At 44.0% G+C, this 17,021-nt stretch overlaps 1 protein-coding gene across 1 annotated transcript; it reads right to left on the bottom strand.

Moving 5' to 3' along the window:
* Window positions 1–2,054: 2,054 nt before the first annotated feature.
* NSDHL (NAD(P) dependent steroid dehydrogenase-like) lies at window positions 2,055–16,996 on the bottom strand. Its single transcript, XM_060249709.1, has 8 exons — window positions 16,804–16,996; window positions 14,443–14,547; window positions 9,446–9,607; window positions 7,900–8,046; window positions 6,706–6,834; window positions 5,736–5,878; window positions 4,218–4,320; window positions 2,055–2,935 (listed from the first exon to the last, which is right to left on the bottom strand). The coding sequence occupies exons 2-8, from the start codon at window positions 14,461–14,463 to the stop codon at window positions 2,603–2,605; spliced, it is 1,038 nt and encodes a 345-aa protein (XP_060105692.1). The 5' UTR covers window positions 14,464–14,547; window positions 16,804–16,996; the 3' UTR covers window positions 2,055–2,602.
* Between the last annotated feature and the right edge of the window lie 25 nt (window positions 16,997–17,021).

Raw genomic sequence — 17,021 nt, 5'->3', positions numbered from 1 at the left:
CCCAAGCAAGCTTTCATAGTAGCAAGGGATGCTAAGTCTCCAGGTGGGACCTGGGGATCTCCTGGAATTACCGTTTATCTCCATTTATTCCCTACTTTTCTCCCCAGTGCAGAGCCAAAGCAGCCTGCTTCATTCTCCTCATCTCCTCAGCAAAGATCAGTTCTCCTGAAGTAAATGGATGCTTTTGGAGGGTGGACTCCATGGCATTGAACCCTCCTGACAGCCCTGTCCTTCTCAGACTCCATCCCTAATTCTCTAGGAGTTTCCCAATCTGGATCTGGCAACCTTAATAGCAGCATGCAAATTTGAACATGGATATCCAGGTCCTAATCCTACACTCTAGTCTAGTACCTACATTATGTTGGCTCTCTATGGCTGCTAGTTTTGCTACTGCCAGATGGGGATGCCAGCCTCCAGGTAGGACCTGGGGATCCCCTAGGGTTACAGCTGTTCTCCAGACTACAGAGATAAATTCCACTCAAGAAAAAGGATCCAATGCAGAGTGGGCTTAATGGCATTTTAACCCACTGAGGTCCCTGTCCTCCCCAAGCTCCATCTCCAGGAGTTTCCTAACCTGGATCTGGCAACTCTACCCCTTCATCCCCTGTTGGTGGCCTGGGAGGACCTGGCAACCCTAACAGGGCACAGAGACTAAGTAGGAGTCCAGTAGCACTTTTAAGACCAACAAAGTTTTATTCAGAATGCTACTGGGCTCCTACGTTATTCTGCTGCTTCAGACCAACATGGCTGCCCACCTGGAACTAGGGTACAGAGACTTTAGTCCCAAATTCTTAACCAAGAACTCAGCAGCCAACTGCGAACTAGGGGAAATGCTGGGAGACCAGAGATCAGATTTCCCCACCATTTTGAAAAGCTATGAGCTGCTGTGCAGGGACCAGAGGTCCCTTTCCCAGACGGTCATTCCGCTCAACCAGCTAGCCCTAGAGAGAAAGAATCCCTTTATGCCCACATTAACAATGTGTGTACATGGGTTAGTTTCAGTGGATGAACCTGTCCAGTGGTGGAAGGAGGGCTGCCAAGCCACTGGTGGGGGTGGGTCCTGTAGGCCACCATTGCTGGAAGCGGCAGATGAATTAAAAACAAGAAGGCCTTGTCCCCTTACAGGAAGTTCTTACCATACAGTTCCTGGCTGTTCTTAGAGCTACCCACAAGTAACAAAAGGTAGCTCTAGGAATTGCTGGTAACTTCATGGAAAGAACAGGTAAGTAGACTAGGCTTCATTTTTTAAAATCGTTTAAATTCTCACCTGAATCCAAGCCTTGTGCAGTTGCTATTGATTTTTTTTTTTTTTTAAAGGAGCTGGGGATTTCCTCTCAGGAATCTGCCAGCATCTTATCTAGCTTAGGACCTTGGAGCAGAAAACTTGAAAGACAGAATAACAATCAAACGTCAGTACCAAGATGCTGGACTGCAGAGAATTGCTCTTCACAAACAGAGTCCTGCCTTTCCCACACTGGTTCCATGCAACAGGGAGAATTCGAGGAAAGCCACAGCATTGGGACTGGCGTCTAACCAGCATGCCCCAATTATCCCAATTACTTCATACAGAGCTTAATCGCTCAGTCAGGCAAGAAGCTGGGAGAAGCCAGGATTCCTGCTGTGAGTCTGACAGATCTTGACATGTATCATGCAAACCCATGCTACGAATCAAGGTTAATATGCAGGCTCTTCCCACTGAATCATAGTGAAGAGGAATGGAGTCCTAACACAGGAGGATCACAGCTCTCCTTGCAACAAAAAGACCACTCTGCAACTAAACTGCAATTGGTGGGTTAACGCTGTTTCCTCTAAGCTGTGGAATCTTGTGAGCAAAAATTCTGCTTCGTGAGCTACTGGCATGAAGGTTGTGAGCTACTGCATAAATTAGTTTGCTCTGGGGCCATTTGTCCTGAGCTAAGACAAAAATGTGTGAGCCAGAGGCTTAAAAATTGTGAACTGGCTCACACCAATTCAGCTTAGAGGGAACACTGTTTATATGTTTCTGAAAAGCAGAAGCCCATTTACAGCAAGTCACATCCAAGGAAAAAACAAAATAGGGCTTCACATTTTTATTTGAGAGACTTCACCCAAGGTCATTTTTTTTGTTTGTTACATGGATAACCCTCGTTAATCTTCTTGGTCGCCAGACAAAGTTCTCATAGAGTCAACATTTCAGGCAGAATGATCCTACTGATTTAGGCCAGAGGCCCTGTAGTTTCCCTGCAGTGGCTGACATGAAAACGAAGTGGATACCTACCTGTGGCATCTGGCAAACCCTTTTGCTCCAAGAGCAACCTTGCAGTTCTGGAAGGGAAAGGTATAGTGCCAACCCCAAACAGAGCAAGAGAAAGAAACTACATCTGCCCTCTGAAAAGGCAAGGTATACACAGAGCAGAAAAGCACCCAGACATGACAGAGAGGCTGGTAGCTGGTGAAGCTGCAGGTTTACGGTAATTGAACCTCCACCAGGGTAGTCACAGTTTGTGAAATGCTGGTCACAGTAAATCAATCACAGGCAATTCATGGTAGAAAGTCATTTCAGATGGTGGCCTCCAAAGTAGAGGCCAAATATTCTGTTGGTGCACTCTTAGGTCTTTGATAGCTACTTGGCACGGCGGAGGTGCGGGTAGCTCTGAACGGTTATTGCCACCGCTTCGTCCAGGCTGACCAGGGGCTTGTAGCCCATGTCCCTCTTGGCTTGGGCACAGCTGTAGTAGTGGAACGTGCCAGCAAGCGCCACCCGCATGGGGGTGAAGGTGGGGTTGATAGTGATGAAGGGGCTGAGCAGTGACACAATTAGGGATAGAAGGAGGGCCAGGTAATAAGCCAGCCAGTAGGGGATGCGGTACTTGGGGGCATCATAATTCAGGCCCGTCAGGATCCGAGACATGAATTCCCAGAAGGGGATCGGCTCATCGTTCGTGATGTGGAACGCCTGTGAGAAAAAAACACAAAGCGATGGACATGGATGGATGGGGATGGGGTGGTGATTAACAAATTCAACACTTTGCTTTTCTGCTTGGCGAATATTTAGCAGGAAGAACGCATTCCAAGCCTTGCAAGCCAACAGTTTTTAGCAGCTGAAGCTGCCAGACTTGAGTCAGATAATTTAGCTCAGTATTGTCTACTCTAACTGGCAGCTGCTCTCCAGGGTCTCAGGCAGAGGAAGGTCTCTCTGAACCTGCTCTCCAAAATCCTGGAGTTGGCAGAAATGACATATTTTGCAAGCAAATCATGTTCTTTGCCATGGTCCAGCGTTCCTCAACATGGTACTGGTGGGCACTGTGAGACCTATAGACACTTCCTCAGGGACGTACCATGTGCTTAAGGAAAGTAGGTGAGGCCACAGTGAAAGGCAAAACAATTTTGTATGTTCTATCCTCCTTTTTTCACCCATGATCTTAGCATGTGTATCTCATCCTCAACTTTTCCTTTTGACAAGTCCTGTGTGTTTTATCCTATGTCGGCTGCCTTTTCTCTGCATGTGTGTTATTCTCCCCTTTCCCTCCTTGTGTATGCGTGTGTTTATCTCGTAGTTGTCTTCTTTGTGTGTCTGTGTGCATTATTTCCCTTTGGTCTTCTCTCTCCGTGTTATCCCCACTTTGTCTCCTTCTCTGTCCATGTGTTTAATCTTCTCTTTCTGACATCGGTCACCTTCGTCTGTGTGTGTTATCCCCAATCTGGACTTCTTCTCTGTGTGTGTTTATGTACCCCCCTCCTCTTGTGTAAGTGTGCTTGACTCCACCTACTATGGCAGCCATCTTGTTGTGGTATCTGCCACCCTGTCTCAGAATTCCAAAGATGCCTGCAGACTCCCAAAGGATGAGGACTGCTGCTATAGCTCCTCCTTGCAGAACACGAAGACTCAAAGGACACCCTGAAGCATTAGTGAGGTAGCTCGTAAGTGCCACTCACTATGAGAGCCAGTTTGGTGTAGTGGTTAAGTGCATGGGCTCTTATCTGGGAGAACCGGGTTTGATTCCCCACTCCTCCACTTGCACCTGCTGGAATGGCCTTGGGTTAGCCACAGCTATCTCAGAGTTGTCCTTGAAAGGGCAGCTGCTGTGAGAGCCCTCTCAGCCCAAGCTACCTCACAGGGTGTCTATTGTGGGGGAGGAGGGTAAAGGAGATTGTGAGCTGCTCTGAGATTCGGAGTAAGAGTGGGGTATAAATGCAATATCTTCTTCTTCTCTGTCAAACAAAAAAGGTGGCCTCACCTTTCCACAAATGGAAGAGTCTTTCTGAAGTCGCTCGGCAGCCAGTATGTGTCCATGGACCACGTTTTCCACAAATGTAAAATCCACCAAGTTCTTCCCATCTCTGCCCAGAAAAAGAAGAAGGGGCTCATATTAAAGCCATCTAACAAGAACCAAGCTCTGGACCACAGAGGCAAGCAGTCAAGTCCCCACTCTTTTCACGCAAGGTGACAAAAAGGAAGATGCAGGCCCTCCACTAATTCAACCGACTTTTACCTTGTCACCCCCAACTTCAGGAGACTCAGGCCAGCTCATTTGCTCCCCGGGCAAACCATCTCATCCAGTGCCTGCAGTTACAGCATGTTACAATGAACGCCAACAAATTTACAGGGTCACAAAGGGAGAACAATTCCAAGAAACTATTAACCATTGTGTGCTTCGGAAAGTACTTTCTTGCTGAAGTTTCTGCTTGTGTTCGTTTGACCTCCTGAAAATGTAATCAGAGTCCAAACTTCATAGTTCCAGAGCTCGATTATCAAACCAACAAGCAAATCCCTCAGCTTGAAACGGTAAAGACGCTTCTGTTTTTAGAGGGCATATTTGCAATAAAATGGAAAGATAAAAAAGCTGGCTTAATAGGAACTGGGATTATTTTATACATATAGTAAGTTGGCATTTTCTTTATCTTATACTTCTTAATTATATATAAAAAGGTAACGGTAGTCCCCTGTGTAAGCACCAGTCGTTTCCAACTCTGGGGTGACATTGTAGCACAATGTTTTCACGGGAGACTTTTTTTTTACAGGGTGGTTTGCCGTTGCTTTCCCCAGTCATCTACACTTTCCCTCCAGCAAGGTGAGTACTCATTTTACCGACCTTGGAAGGATGGAAGGCTGAGTCAACCTCGAGCCGGCTACCTGAACCCAACTTCTGCTGGGATCGAACTCAGGTTGTGAGCAGAGATTGGATCATATTATTTATATTATATTAATTATTACATTAATTATGTGAGGAAAACTTAATACAACCTTGGTACCCAGTTATAACATTTTTAATACAAAACAAAGTACTGCCAACTAACTCTTTATACCAATCAATGATATATTTCTAAGTCGGTACAGATATCATGTTTTAATTGTATTGCATGAAAATATGTTTTATTTAGCTTTGTATTTCCAGACAAAATATTTGAATTGTAGAATAACGTTGTTTGTTTGTTTATTTAAGGTTTGCTGAATTTGATTCTGAATAGCCATTAATAAAAAAATTAAATTAAAAAAGAGGGCATATCAAACCTACAATTTGACTGTGGTGTCCCTCAGTTCCCCATCCTTTCTTCTCAGCTAATCGACACATGTCTGTTACATACATCAGAGCAACGCTAGACATCAGGGACTTATGTTTTTAAGGGACCCGCTTCCCAGGGTGTTTCTGCACACATCCGATTCTCCAATGCTGCATTATACTCTGTTGAAATGTGGGCAACCAGCCAGGCAATACATTGTGCATGACCTAAACGGGGACGTGGGCCATGCTCACCCAATCATGAACTTCATCTTGCCACTTCGGGCTGCCTGGACAAGGATGGGAACCAGCTGGGGATCCCGCGGGCCAAAGATGCCATGGGGGCGAATAGCGGCGGTGAAGAAATTCCTCTCTGGATCACTGGCACTCAGAACTTCCTGCAGGAGACAGAGAATCAGTGGACCGCCTTGGCAAGGCAAAGCATCTTGGGGACCAGGGACAGAAAGGAACCCCTGAAGGCAGGTCTCTGGCTCCACTGCTGCCTCCTCCAGTCTTTTCTTGTTTGGGTGAGGGTATGTGTGTGTGTGTGTGTGTGTGTGTGTGTGTGTGAGAAATATACAGTGCGGTGCAGCAAACAGAGACAAAACCGTCCCGTGTTTAAATCCCTACTCAGCCAAATACATCACTACTAGTGCAATCCTAAACTTTTACCTTTCTGAGCCAGATGACCTCAGTGAATTTAGAAGGATATAACTCAGTGTAGGACTGCACTGTGAATTACTATGGCTCAGCCTGGATCACTTTTAGTGGACACTGTGAAGATCCAGTCGGGGTATTCTAAGATTAAATACAAAAATGTTTCCAACAAATCCATTTTCCTGCCTGCAGTTTTTGCACCGGCTTGCCCAAGCATCTCCGATTTCCTATTTTTGTGGTCCCTCTCAATTTTAAGAGCTCAGCCATAGATAGTTCATAGGGGGAAAAGCAATGGATTGTGGTGCTGGTACAAAACATGCGTGCAACAATGGCCCTTGACAACCAGGGACCATGTAAGCCTGGAGGAAGACCCTGATGGTTGGCCAGCAAGCCATTGGCATTTGGAAGCAAAGACCTATTTCCTGATGCAGAAGGATCAGCAGAATGTTATATTAATGGAGCTTTCTTGAGTTCATTTGTCACTAAAGAATGGAAAGCAACGGCTAAGCAAGTCGTCTTTCTCAGCACAGCATTGATTCACCCAACAGCAAGGGGAAAACATGGGCACCTGTTCCTGCAGAATCTTGGTCTCCGTATAGTAGTCTATGGGCTTCTTTGCGTACGGAAGATCTTCAGTTCCATTCTTGATGTCGGTGCCCTCAAAGACGACGCTGGCACTGCTGGTCAACACCAGTTTCTGTCACAGGACAAAGAAACAAAACAGGCACTTTACAGAAGACGACTGCAGATTTATAACCTGCCCTTCTCTCTGAATCAGAGACTGAGAGCAGCTTACATTCTCCTATATCTTCTCCCCCCACAACAGACACCCTGTGAGGTGGGTGGGGCTGAGAGGGCTCTCACAGCAGCTACCCTTTCAAGGACAACTCCTACAATAGCTATGGCTAACCCAAGGCCATTCCAGCAGCTGTAAGTAGAGGAGTGGGGAATCAAACCCGGTTCTCCCAGATAAGAGTCCGAACACTTAACCACTACACACCAAACTGGTGTAGAAAGATGTGGACCACTTGGTGGGAACCAGGAACCCAGTTTGCAGACCCAAAGCCAGATATTTGTGGCCGGGAAGCTTAAAGGAAAACGGTGGAGGTTGCAAATGTCTGAAGCAAGTTAGAACAGCCCAAATTAAAACACAGGTAGTCAAATATACTTTAAAAGTTTTTGATCGGGAAAAAGACAGCAGTAGAATGGAAAAATGAATGCTGTGGTTGTCAGTCACTCCCATGCCTTTTCATTCAGTGATCTGACCACCAGAAAGAAGAAACAAGTTAACTTAAGTGAACCACTGGGTAGGATTGTGCCAGCACCTTTCCCCTTATATATTTGAAAGAGTGAGATCTACCTTTTTTTAAAGTGAAAATTCAAGATGGTGAGACTGGGATATCCCGGGCAGGTGGGGGGGGGGCAGTCCCTCACAGATTCCCCTACAGCTATGACTCTGGATTGCTGGATTTTGCACAGTTACCCATTGGCGATGGAAAACAATTCCTGCCCCACTCTATTAGGGCTCCAGGTCACAAGGTTTCTATGGACACATTGCCACTACATAGTGTCACAGGGTTTCTATGGGTGCACTGCCACTACAAAGTGACTAAAAAATGAGCAGAGATCCAAGAGATAAATAGTGATGTTGCACAAACCCACACACACCTGCTTAAGATCAACCTAGACACACCAGAGTTAAGTTAGTTCACTCAGCATCTTCCACCTGTTGTGTGCCTTAGACTTACTTCTCTGCCCTTACCTGGATGCCAGCTTCTTTGCAAGCCTCAATGACCACTTTGGTCCCTAAGTAATTGACCTTGTAGAAAAGTTCTCGGTTGTTGCTGGAAGGGGCTGGTGATGCGCAGTGAAATACCACAGTCACCCCGTGCAATGCCGGAAGCAGATCCTGGGGATACAGAGGAGATGGTTAAGATCACAATGCGGTGGCAACGGCAACAGTTGTCAAACGGCATCAAACCAGCTCTTAGCTGCCCCGCTGCAAAGCCATTCTTCTGCCAGAGCAAGCAAATGCAGATGAAAGGTAACTTTTGTGCAGAAACCCAGATCACTCTGAGCACCGAAGCCAGGCACTTGAGAACCGACAACAGCCAAAACGAATGGCCAAATTATAGAAGAACGAGAGAAGGAAGACCCAAAAAAGTAATTTGCCTAATATTAAGTGGCAACCATTTATTAAGATAATAAGGCTGCAACCATAAGAATGCTTTCCTGGGAGTAAAGCCCATCAAATAAAATGGGATTTGTTTCTGAGTAGACCTGCCCAAGATTGCTCCCTCTGGCTCCTACATCAACAATTCAATTGTTGTGCAACCTATATTTTAAAGAAATAAACAAAAGAAGGGTAGGGGTAGGATCTTCTTTGGGATCATTTAGCAGTCAGAAGGGATTCTAAACAATTCTGCCCTCCTTTTCGGACATTTCAGACCATTTCCCAAGACCAAGGAGGTCACCCCAATCACAATAAGATTGAATGTTGTTAGACATTCAAATGATGTGTCTAACACACAAGCACAGACTTACAAGGCTGAATCATGCAGACTTTATATTATTTTATTTCTTTCACTTCCTAAATTTATATGCTACTTATCTCCCCAGTGAAGACCCAAAAAAGCTTACACCATGTTTTCTTCGCCAACAACCCTGTCAGATAGGTTAGGCTAGCACAGGGATGTCAAGCATGTGGCCCGGGGGCCAGATCAGGCCCCCAGAGGGGTCCTATCAGGCCCGAGAGTAAATTAAAAGTAGGTTTGCAACTTACAGATACACACGTGATTATCATCTGAACAGCATACTCAAGATTGTTATAGCACAAACATTGTCTCCAGTTTTTGATGCAATAATTCAGAGCAAGAGGCAGTTATCCAAGGCTGTTAAACAAAATATTGCAAAAGTGCTAATCTTTTAAGTTTTTTTAAAAAAATATTTAACTGTGTTTGTCTGTATCCGTTACCTGGCATTACATTTCATGACACACATGGCCCAGCCCGACAAGGTCTCATTTATGTCAGATACGGCCCTCATCAGTTTGATGCCCCTGCGCTAGCAGGTTGTGACTGGCCCAGCAAGCTTCCATGGCATTGTGGGGGATTCAAACCTGGGTCCCCCAGCTCTCTTTGCCCAAGCAAAACTAATTGAGCAACCTGCACATGTGGTTTTCACTAGGAACCCCAGTTCCTCAGATCGACTCCAAGCAAATCAATGGACTTTGAGCCGAGCATTCCCAAAAATCTATGACGCAGCTTGCGTGTTTCAGGCTTCTGCACTCAATCCAGCTTGGCCCATACCTCTTTGCTGCAGAGATCTCCCAAGAAGAACTGCACCTGGTCATTCTCAAAGCCTTTCCGGACATCAAACACATTGACCGAGTAGCCTTTCTCCACAAGGCGCTCCACCAGGTGCTGACCCAGGAATCCCGAGCCACCTATTACGGTGCATTTCTTTGAGGCCTGCAAAGAATAAGAAGGTAGAGATGAGTGGGCTGAGGAGACTAAACATCCAGCACTGACCGAGGAGGTGTTTTGGCACGCACACAGCTGTTAGGGAAAAAAAGGATCACATTACAGAAGAGCTCATGCCGATGAGACCCTAAACAAAAAGCAGCAAACCTTACTTCTCAAAGACTTAGAAGTAGCTTGACTGCAGAAGATGATGATATTGGATTTATATTCCGCCCTCCACTCAGAGTCTCAGAGCAGCTCACAATCTCCTTTATCTCCATCCCCCACAACAGACACCCTGTGAGGTGGGTGGGGCTGGAGAGAGCTCTCACAGCAGCTGCCCTTTCAAGGGCAACCTCTGCCAGAGCTATGGCTGACCCAAGGCCATTCCAGCAGGTGCAGGTGGAGGAGTGGGGAATCAAACCCAGTTCTCCCAGATAAGAGTCCGCACACTTAACCACTACACCAAACTGGCTCTCCTAACAGTTTGAAAGTAGTGTTCAGGGGAAAGGCAGGCACTACAAGAGGCTGTCATTTATGAAGGTCTGTCCTGCATTTACCTGCCACAAAACCAGCACCAAAGCATGATTGTAGCCCAACATTTTTTTAAAAAATGTATTTATTTATTTATTTATTTATTAGACTTACATCCTGCCCTCCCCACCGAGGCAGGCTCAGGGCAGCTCACATTCAAGGTCATAAAAACCAATATTAATATAAGCCAAGCGTAAAAATAAGAACACATCATACATAAAATATATAAAACGTATCGTAAAACAATGTCAGGTGCTATTTCAATCTAGTAACGGAATATATTGATGTTTCGGTCGATACTGGCTGTCCTATTAAAGGAAAAGTCCCAGGATCACAATAGTGTATTCGAGGTGGGCCAATTGGTGTCTGCTTGGGTCAGATGGTATAATATCCGTTGCCACAGATTTCAGTTCAGAAATGCCTGGCGGAAGAGCGCCGCTTTGCAGGCCCTGTGGAACATCGTGTTACCTACAGTAGCCAGCCAGTAACCATGATGGTAGCATGGCATTGTGATCCATAATGTAATTGGCTAAGTTACTTAGGAGCTTAATCAAAGCTAATCTGAATACTTTATAAAAATCAGGGCTAAATTCATCATTGTCAGGAGCCTTGTTTAGTTTGAGTTGTTGGATGGCTTCCTGGATTTCTTGCTCAGCAATCTGTTTATCTAAAACCTGTTTGATAGCTGTGGACAGTGCTTTAAAATATTTATTTTCCCACAGGAACTTTTTGATTGTATGTTCATCTGGTGACGTTGTGGAGTATAGTTTTCATGATATCTTGCCATACATCGTACCATTTCTACAGTTAACGTGAAGCTTTCCAGAGTCATCTTTAATTGTAAAGATTCTCTTCGCTGCCTTTTGTTCTTTGACATGCCAGAGTAAGCTTTTCCAGGTTTTGTGTGATTTTTAATTGCTGTTTCGTAAATAGCAGCTTTTTCTGTATTGAGGAAGTTTCTTTAGCTTCTATGATTTTACATTCAGCTAGTAATTTTTTATAAGACTTTTTCTCCTGTTCTCTTGTGTTGTTGTTCCAAATCTTTAATTCTTTCCATCAACAATCTAACTGTGTTATTTTTTTTTTCTTTCTTCAGGTGTGATGACACTGCTATCAACTTTCCCCTAATCACTGCTTTGAGAGCATCCCATATATGATTGGGGGCTCAACACCACAACTCTTATTGTCGTTAATGTATTAATCTCTTCTGTTATTTTCTCTCTGATGTTATCATGCCATAAAACTGATTTTGTTCAGTGGCCAATGTTTATCTCTGAGTCTTGTATCAAGGCTCTTGAGTGTACAGTCTACCTAAGCATAATCACTCCACATCGTTGGACCAATTTTTTATTTCTAAAACATGTCTGCTAGTTCATTAGAAATCAGGATATTATCTATTCTTATTTCTGAATTAAATGGGGGGGGAATACATGTAATCACATTCTAGCTGGTGGGCATGCCTCCAACTACCACATAAGTAGTGTTTACCTAATATATCATATAAAACTACTTTGGCTCTATTTTGTTTTGATATTTGTTTTGCATAGTTGGATTTATGTAATTGGTAGTCTACAGTTAAGTTTAGGTCCCCTCCAGTGATCATGACTCCTTGGAATATTTTTATTTTAGTCAAGAATCTCATATATGAACTGTGCTTGTGCAGAATAGGGAGCATACAGTAAAGCAAGTGTTAACTGCTTGTCCATTTAATGTGTCCTTCGCAGGGATATATCATCCCTGGGGGTCACAGCTTACCTCTTTGCAGAAAACATGTAGAGATTTGGCTAGTAAAGTTGTTATTCCTCGTGCCTTGGAAGTGCCACATGCCTGGTATTGGTGCAAAAACCGTGTGGTTTTGGAAAATGGGTTACTGTTATTCCTTAAGTGTGTTTCCTGTAGTAGTAAAATATCCATCTTAGATTTTAAAATAATAGTAATTCTTTTTGTTTCACTTTGTTATTTAGCCCACGTACATGTAGAGATTTTATTTTGTATCCAGACATCTTTGGTTTATCTCCTTCCTTAGTTAGCAAAATGAAATAATAATTAACAATAAACATGCTTCAAACATTAATTTTTGTTTACACTGTGTGCTTCCTAAACAATTAACCATTTACTTATACTCTTTGTGACTATAGCTGCCCCCCTCCTTCTGCCTGCCCCATATCCCTTAAGTTTCCCCAAACTAGTTGATCTATAAACTATTAATTTTGTACTGCTGGTTATACTATTAGTCTAAAAAAATATTTTGTGAACACTATCAAATTTCTAATCACGTAGATTTTAAGCCACCCTTTAGTCTGAACTCTTATTTGTTAGACCTGTCCAATAAAAGGAATTTCTAAAAGAAAAAACTTTTATTACTACGAGAGCTCCGATTCCCCTTTCAATATCTCCCTCCCTACTCCCCTTTCCTGCCCAGATTTAATTAGCAAAAATACTCTTTCACTAACTAAACTGTACAATACCATAGAGCAAATACCGGGGAGGGACGGTGGCTCAGTGGTAGAGCATCTGCTTGGGAAGCAGAAGGTCCCAGGTTCAATCCCTGGCATCTCCAAAAAAGGGTCCAGGCAAATAGGTGTGAAAAACCTCAGCTTGAGACCCTGGAGAGCCACTGCCAGTCTGAGAAGACAATACTGACTTTGATGGACCAAGGGTCTGATTCAGTATAAGGCAGCTTCATATGTTCATATAAATGGGGGTCCAGTTCTATGAGCCCCAAAAGAAGGTGCCCCTATCCTTTATTATTTCCAGTGGAGGGAAGGCATTTAAAAGGTGTGTGGTCCCTTTAAATGTGATGGCCAGAACTCCCTTTGGAGTTCAATTATGTCTGTCACAGTCTGGCTCCGGTTCCACCTCCAAAGTCCCCAGATATTTCTTGAATTGGACTTGGCAACCCTAGCACAACCAGCAGTTCTTCTGAGGTGACCCATTTATATCTGATTCTTGCCTCTTGCAGTCTAGTAGTCATTGGTTTCAAGAGTTTTCAGATTTGGAGAACTTCTGGCAGAATGTCCAGGCAGACAAAAATGTTCATATCTTGGAAAGTCAAATGCTTATGTGTTCTTGCTACCTCAAGAATCTTTTCCCTCCATCTGGGATCAGAGAATAAGATGAGTATATCCGATGGAAATTTCCTGTTGGGGTTGACGCCCATCCTGTAAGCTTTAGTAGTTGTTAAGCAATTCTCTTCCTCAATCACTAATACATCAGCCAGGTTCCCATAAATTTTGTCAAGTCCATGGTTTCTTCAGCATCTTCCATTAGACCCCTAAATTTTAAATTACCTTGCCATGTGGAGTTGTCCAGGATGATGACTTTCTCTTGTTAAAAATGTATTTTGCTTTGCACTGCACAATTTTCTTCTTGAAGAGTGAGTCAAAGATCTAAAGCGGTTTCTGCTTTCCAAAACATCTGTGTTAATGTAGTTTTTATGTTGTCCAATTGTTCGGCTAGCAGCTTTAAAAGAACTACCATTTTGTCCATTATAGTCTTTTATAATTTGCAAAGAAGACTGCAGTAGCCGTATGGTAATGGCACAGTTTTGTGCCCTCCAGTAGGTTTGCTACTGTCACCATTTTGTTTGCATGAGTTGATTCGGCCTCCATCTCATCTCCATTGTTATCTGGGGAGAAAAATGCTGTCCCTTTGTTGGGTGGTTTTTGGGGCGAGTTGTTCTTACTTCTTCCTGCTTTCCCCGTCATCTGGATGGTTGTTTTCAAGAGTTCTGAAGGTGTATGGGCAGGAAATCAGAGAAGGTGGCTCAGTGTCGAAGAACCAAGTGTCCACCATGCCCGACAGTTATGCCATGCTCCTGGGATAAAGTCATGAGCAACATTCCCTCTAGTCTGTGAAGTCTTGTGAGCAAAAATTCTACTTTGTGAACTACTGGCATTAAAGTTGTGAACTACTGCATAAATTAATTTGCTCTAGAGTCTGAGCAGAAACAAAAATGTGTGAGCTGGAGGCTAAAAAATTGTGAGCTAACTCACACTAACTCAGCTTAGAGGGAACATTGATCATGAGCAAAATACTCCTTTCCCCACTGTTTCCCCCTAGAAACTGGAAATTCAGTGGCATGCCTTCTGGGTCTAAGAAGGTGCCATTAAGCCTTCATGCCTAATAGCCATGGATAGATTTTTGTTCCACTATTTTGTATTATCTCCTTTTAAAGCAATCTATGCCCATAGCTGTCACCACATCTGGTAGCAATGAGTTCCATAACTTAATTCCATGCTAGATGACACTTCCAACCTACCATGATAAAATGAACATGACATATGAGATTTTTCAGGAAAATAACTTACAGGTCTCAGTCTTGTGGCCATTTTGAGAGACTGAGGACTGTGCAGCTGATGCAAAGTGCTACTGAGCAGTATTAACTCTTCAGGTTCCTTTCTGGGTTCCGATCCCTGCATGAAGCAAACATACAAAGAACTCTCAGTTCTCTTCTGCACAAGCTGTGCCAATCAGCAAAATAATGCCTGTAAAAGGATTATTTACAGAGAAAACCAAACCGATAAACCACCACATGTCAGCAATCTTTTCAAGCACCGAGGTTCCTGTGCCTAGAACATCTGCACAGCTGGCAACCAGAAACATTTTGTTTATTTGCTTCATTTATTTAATTTCCATTTCTCCCACAGTGAAGGCCTCAAAGGACTTACATCTTTCTCCTTTCCTCCATTTTATACACAATGGTTTATGCAGCAAAAGGAACGTAGCAGTGGGGGGAGGGGATCCCCAAATACTTCCTGGCAATCATTACTGAAGATGATTTTGCACCAAGCACAGGTAGGCCGTTCTATCTGGACTACAACAGTCTGCAAACTGGGGATTTCTTGAGCCCAGTAGCATTGTTTTTTCTCTTCTTCCCTACCCCTTTGAATGAAGTCTGGCAAAAGATTCTGATGAACCTGAAAGCTCACTTCCTTTCCTGTGCCATTTTAATTAGAACTAATAGCAGCACTAGGCATGTTTTAGGAAGCCTCTCCCGTCCACCCGCAACGAACTTTGCAAGAGGCATAAATTTAAGCAGTTTTAATTCTTACCACATCTCTGTGCTGGGCAAAAAGAAATATATCCATTAACCCACCACTCGTCAGTCAACTGTCAAAGGTATGAAGACTCCATAAGAGAAAAGGTGGCAACCCAAAGGGGGAGCCAAGAGGAAGGAAGAATGAGCAGCCTGCCCTCATTTGGCCAAAGGCAAAAATACTTATCTCTATTTTTTGTTTATATCCCACTTCCTTGATCAGGGACTCAAATTGTTCCCCCCTCCTCCACTTATTTCCCCCCTCCTCCACTACATTCCTTTTGCTGGATAAACCATTGTGTATAAAATGGAGGAAAGGAGAAAGATGTAAGTCCCTTGAGGCCTTCACTGTGGGAGAAATGGAAATTAAATCAATGAAGCAAATAAACAAAATGTTTCTGGTTGCCAGCTGTGCAGATGTTCCCCCCCTCCTCCACTTATTTCCACAACAACAATCCTGAGGGTAGGTTAGGCTAAGAGGCTGTGATGGACTCAAGGTCCCCTAGGCAGGCTGTTGCAGTCCACTAAAGGATTCCCAAGTCATCCCAAATCCTAAACTGATGCTCTAACCACTACACCACACCAGAGGGAGTTTTATACAGGCTGCTTTATTCAGGATTGACATGCAGCTTTCATCTGTATGCAGTAATCAGATGTAAAAAAAAAAAAAAAACCTCAGTGGTGTTACTCCTGGCTAGGCATGCAACTTAAAGCACCGATTCCGTGCTGGTCTGAACTCTGAAGCAAAACACACACACTATCTTTTATTAGGACCAACCATTATGTCCCTGTACATCACTCAGAGCCTGTCAGAAGCTAGGATAGGGAGATTAATAACTCAAATAGAGAAAAAAATAACGACAGCAGACTTCTAAGGTCATGATTTTAAGATAAGACCTTATAGCATCAACCCTGCTGAAGAGCTAAAGTAAATTCAAAAACTTCCACACTGCCTCGTGTTGTTCTGATTGGTCCTAATAACAGGTATTACCTGGACTGTCTCTTTGCTTTTTGATTTACTCCCAGGCACATTACGCATAGAACTGCCAATTACAGATCATGACCAGAGTTCCCTCTAAGCTGAGTTAGTGTGCCTAACTCACAATTTTTTAGCCTCCAGCTCAGGAAAAATGGCCCTAGAGCAAACTAATTTATGCAAGTGGCTCACAACTTTAATGCCAGTAGCTCACAAAGTAGAATTTTCGAACACAAGACTCCACAGTTTAGAGCAGGGGTGGTCAAACTTGCTTAACATAAGAGCCACATAGAATATATGTCAGACGTTTGAGAGCTGTAAGACATGAATATCAGATGTTGGAAGGAAGGAAGATGTGGGGAGGGAGAGGTGGAAAGAAAGCAACTCACTTTAAATGCATTTTCCAAGTGACTGCTTCTCCAAGCCAGCTGATATGGCGGTGGGGGCTTTGAGAGCTACACAAGATATGTGAAAGACCCACATGTGGCTTTCTAGCCAGTTTGGCCACCCCTAGTTTAGAGGGAGCATCGATCATGCCCCTCGGCTTGTCTACTTGGCAATAAGTCCGAGTATTCAACGGGACTTGCTCCCAGCGAAGTGAGTGCAGGACTGCAACTTTCTGTGCCATCCTTTCCCCTTCCCCCGAGCATCTCTTACCTCCTAACAGGAAGAAATCGTAGTAATTCGCCGGCCTCGTGCAAAAAGACACAAACTCCACGAAACCGGCACTGCTTACTGACAGCAGACCCCCCCGACCACGCCCAATTACGATGCTCTTCCAATCAACGCTCGACGTCCTTAATAACACCGCCCCCTCCAGCAGCTCCTCCCACCCCGCCCCTATGCCGATAATCTGCCGAGCGGCGACCCGCTAG

This window comes from Heteronotia binoei, chromosome 11 (genome assembly GCF_032191835.1).
Source record: "Heteronotia binoei isolate CCM8104 ecotype False Entrance Well chromosome 11, APGP_CSIRO_Hbin_v1, whole genome shotgun sequence".
NCBI classification, from domain to species: domain Eukaryota; kingdom Metazoa; phylum Chordata; class Lepidosauria; order Squamata; family Gekkonidae; genus Heteronotia; species Heteronotia binoei.
This window is presented reverse-complemented; position numbering and strand designations above follow the sequence as displayed.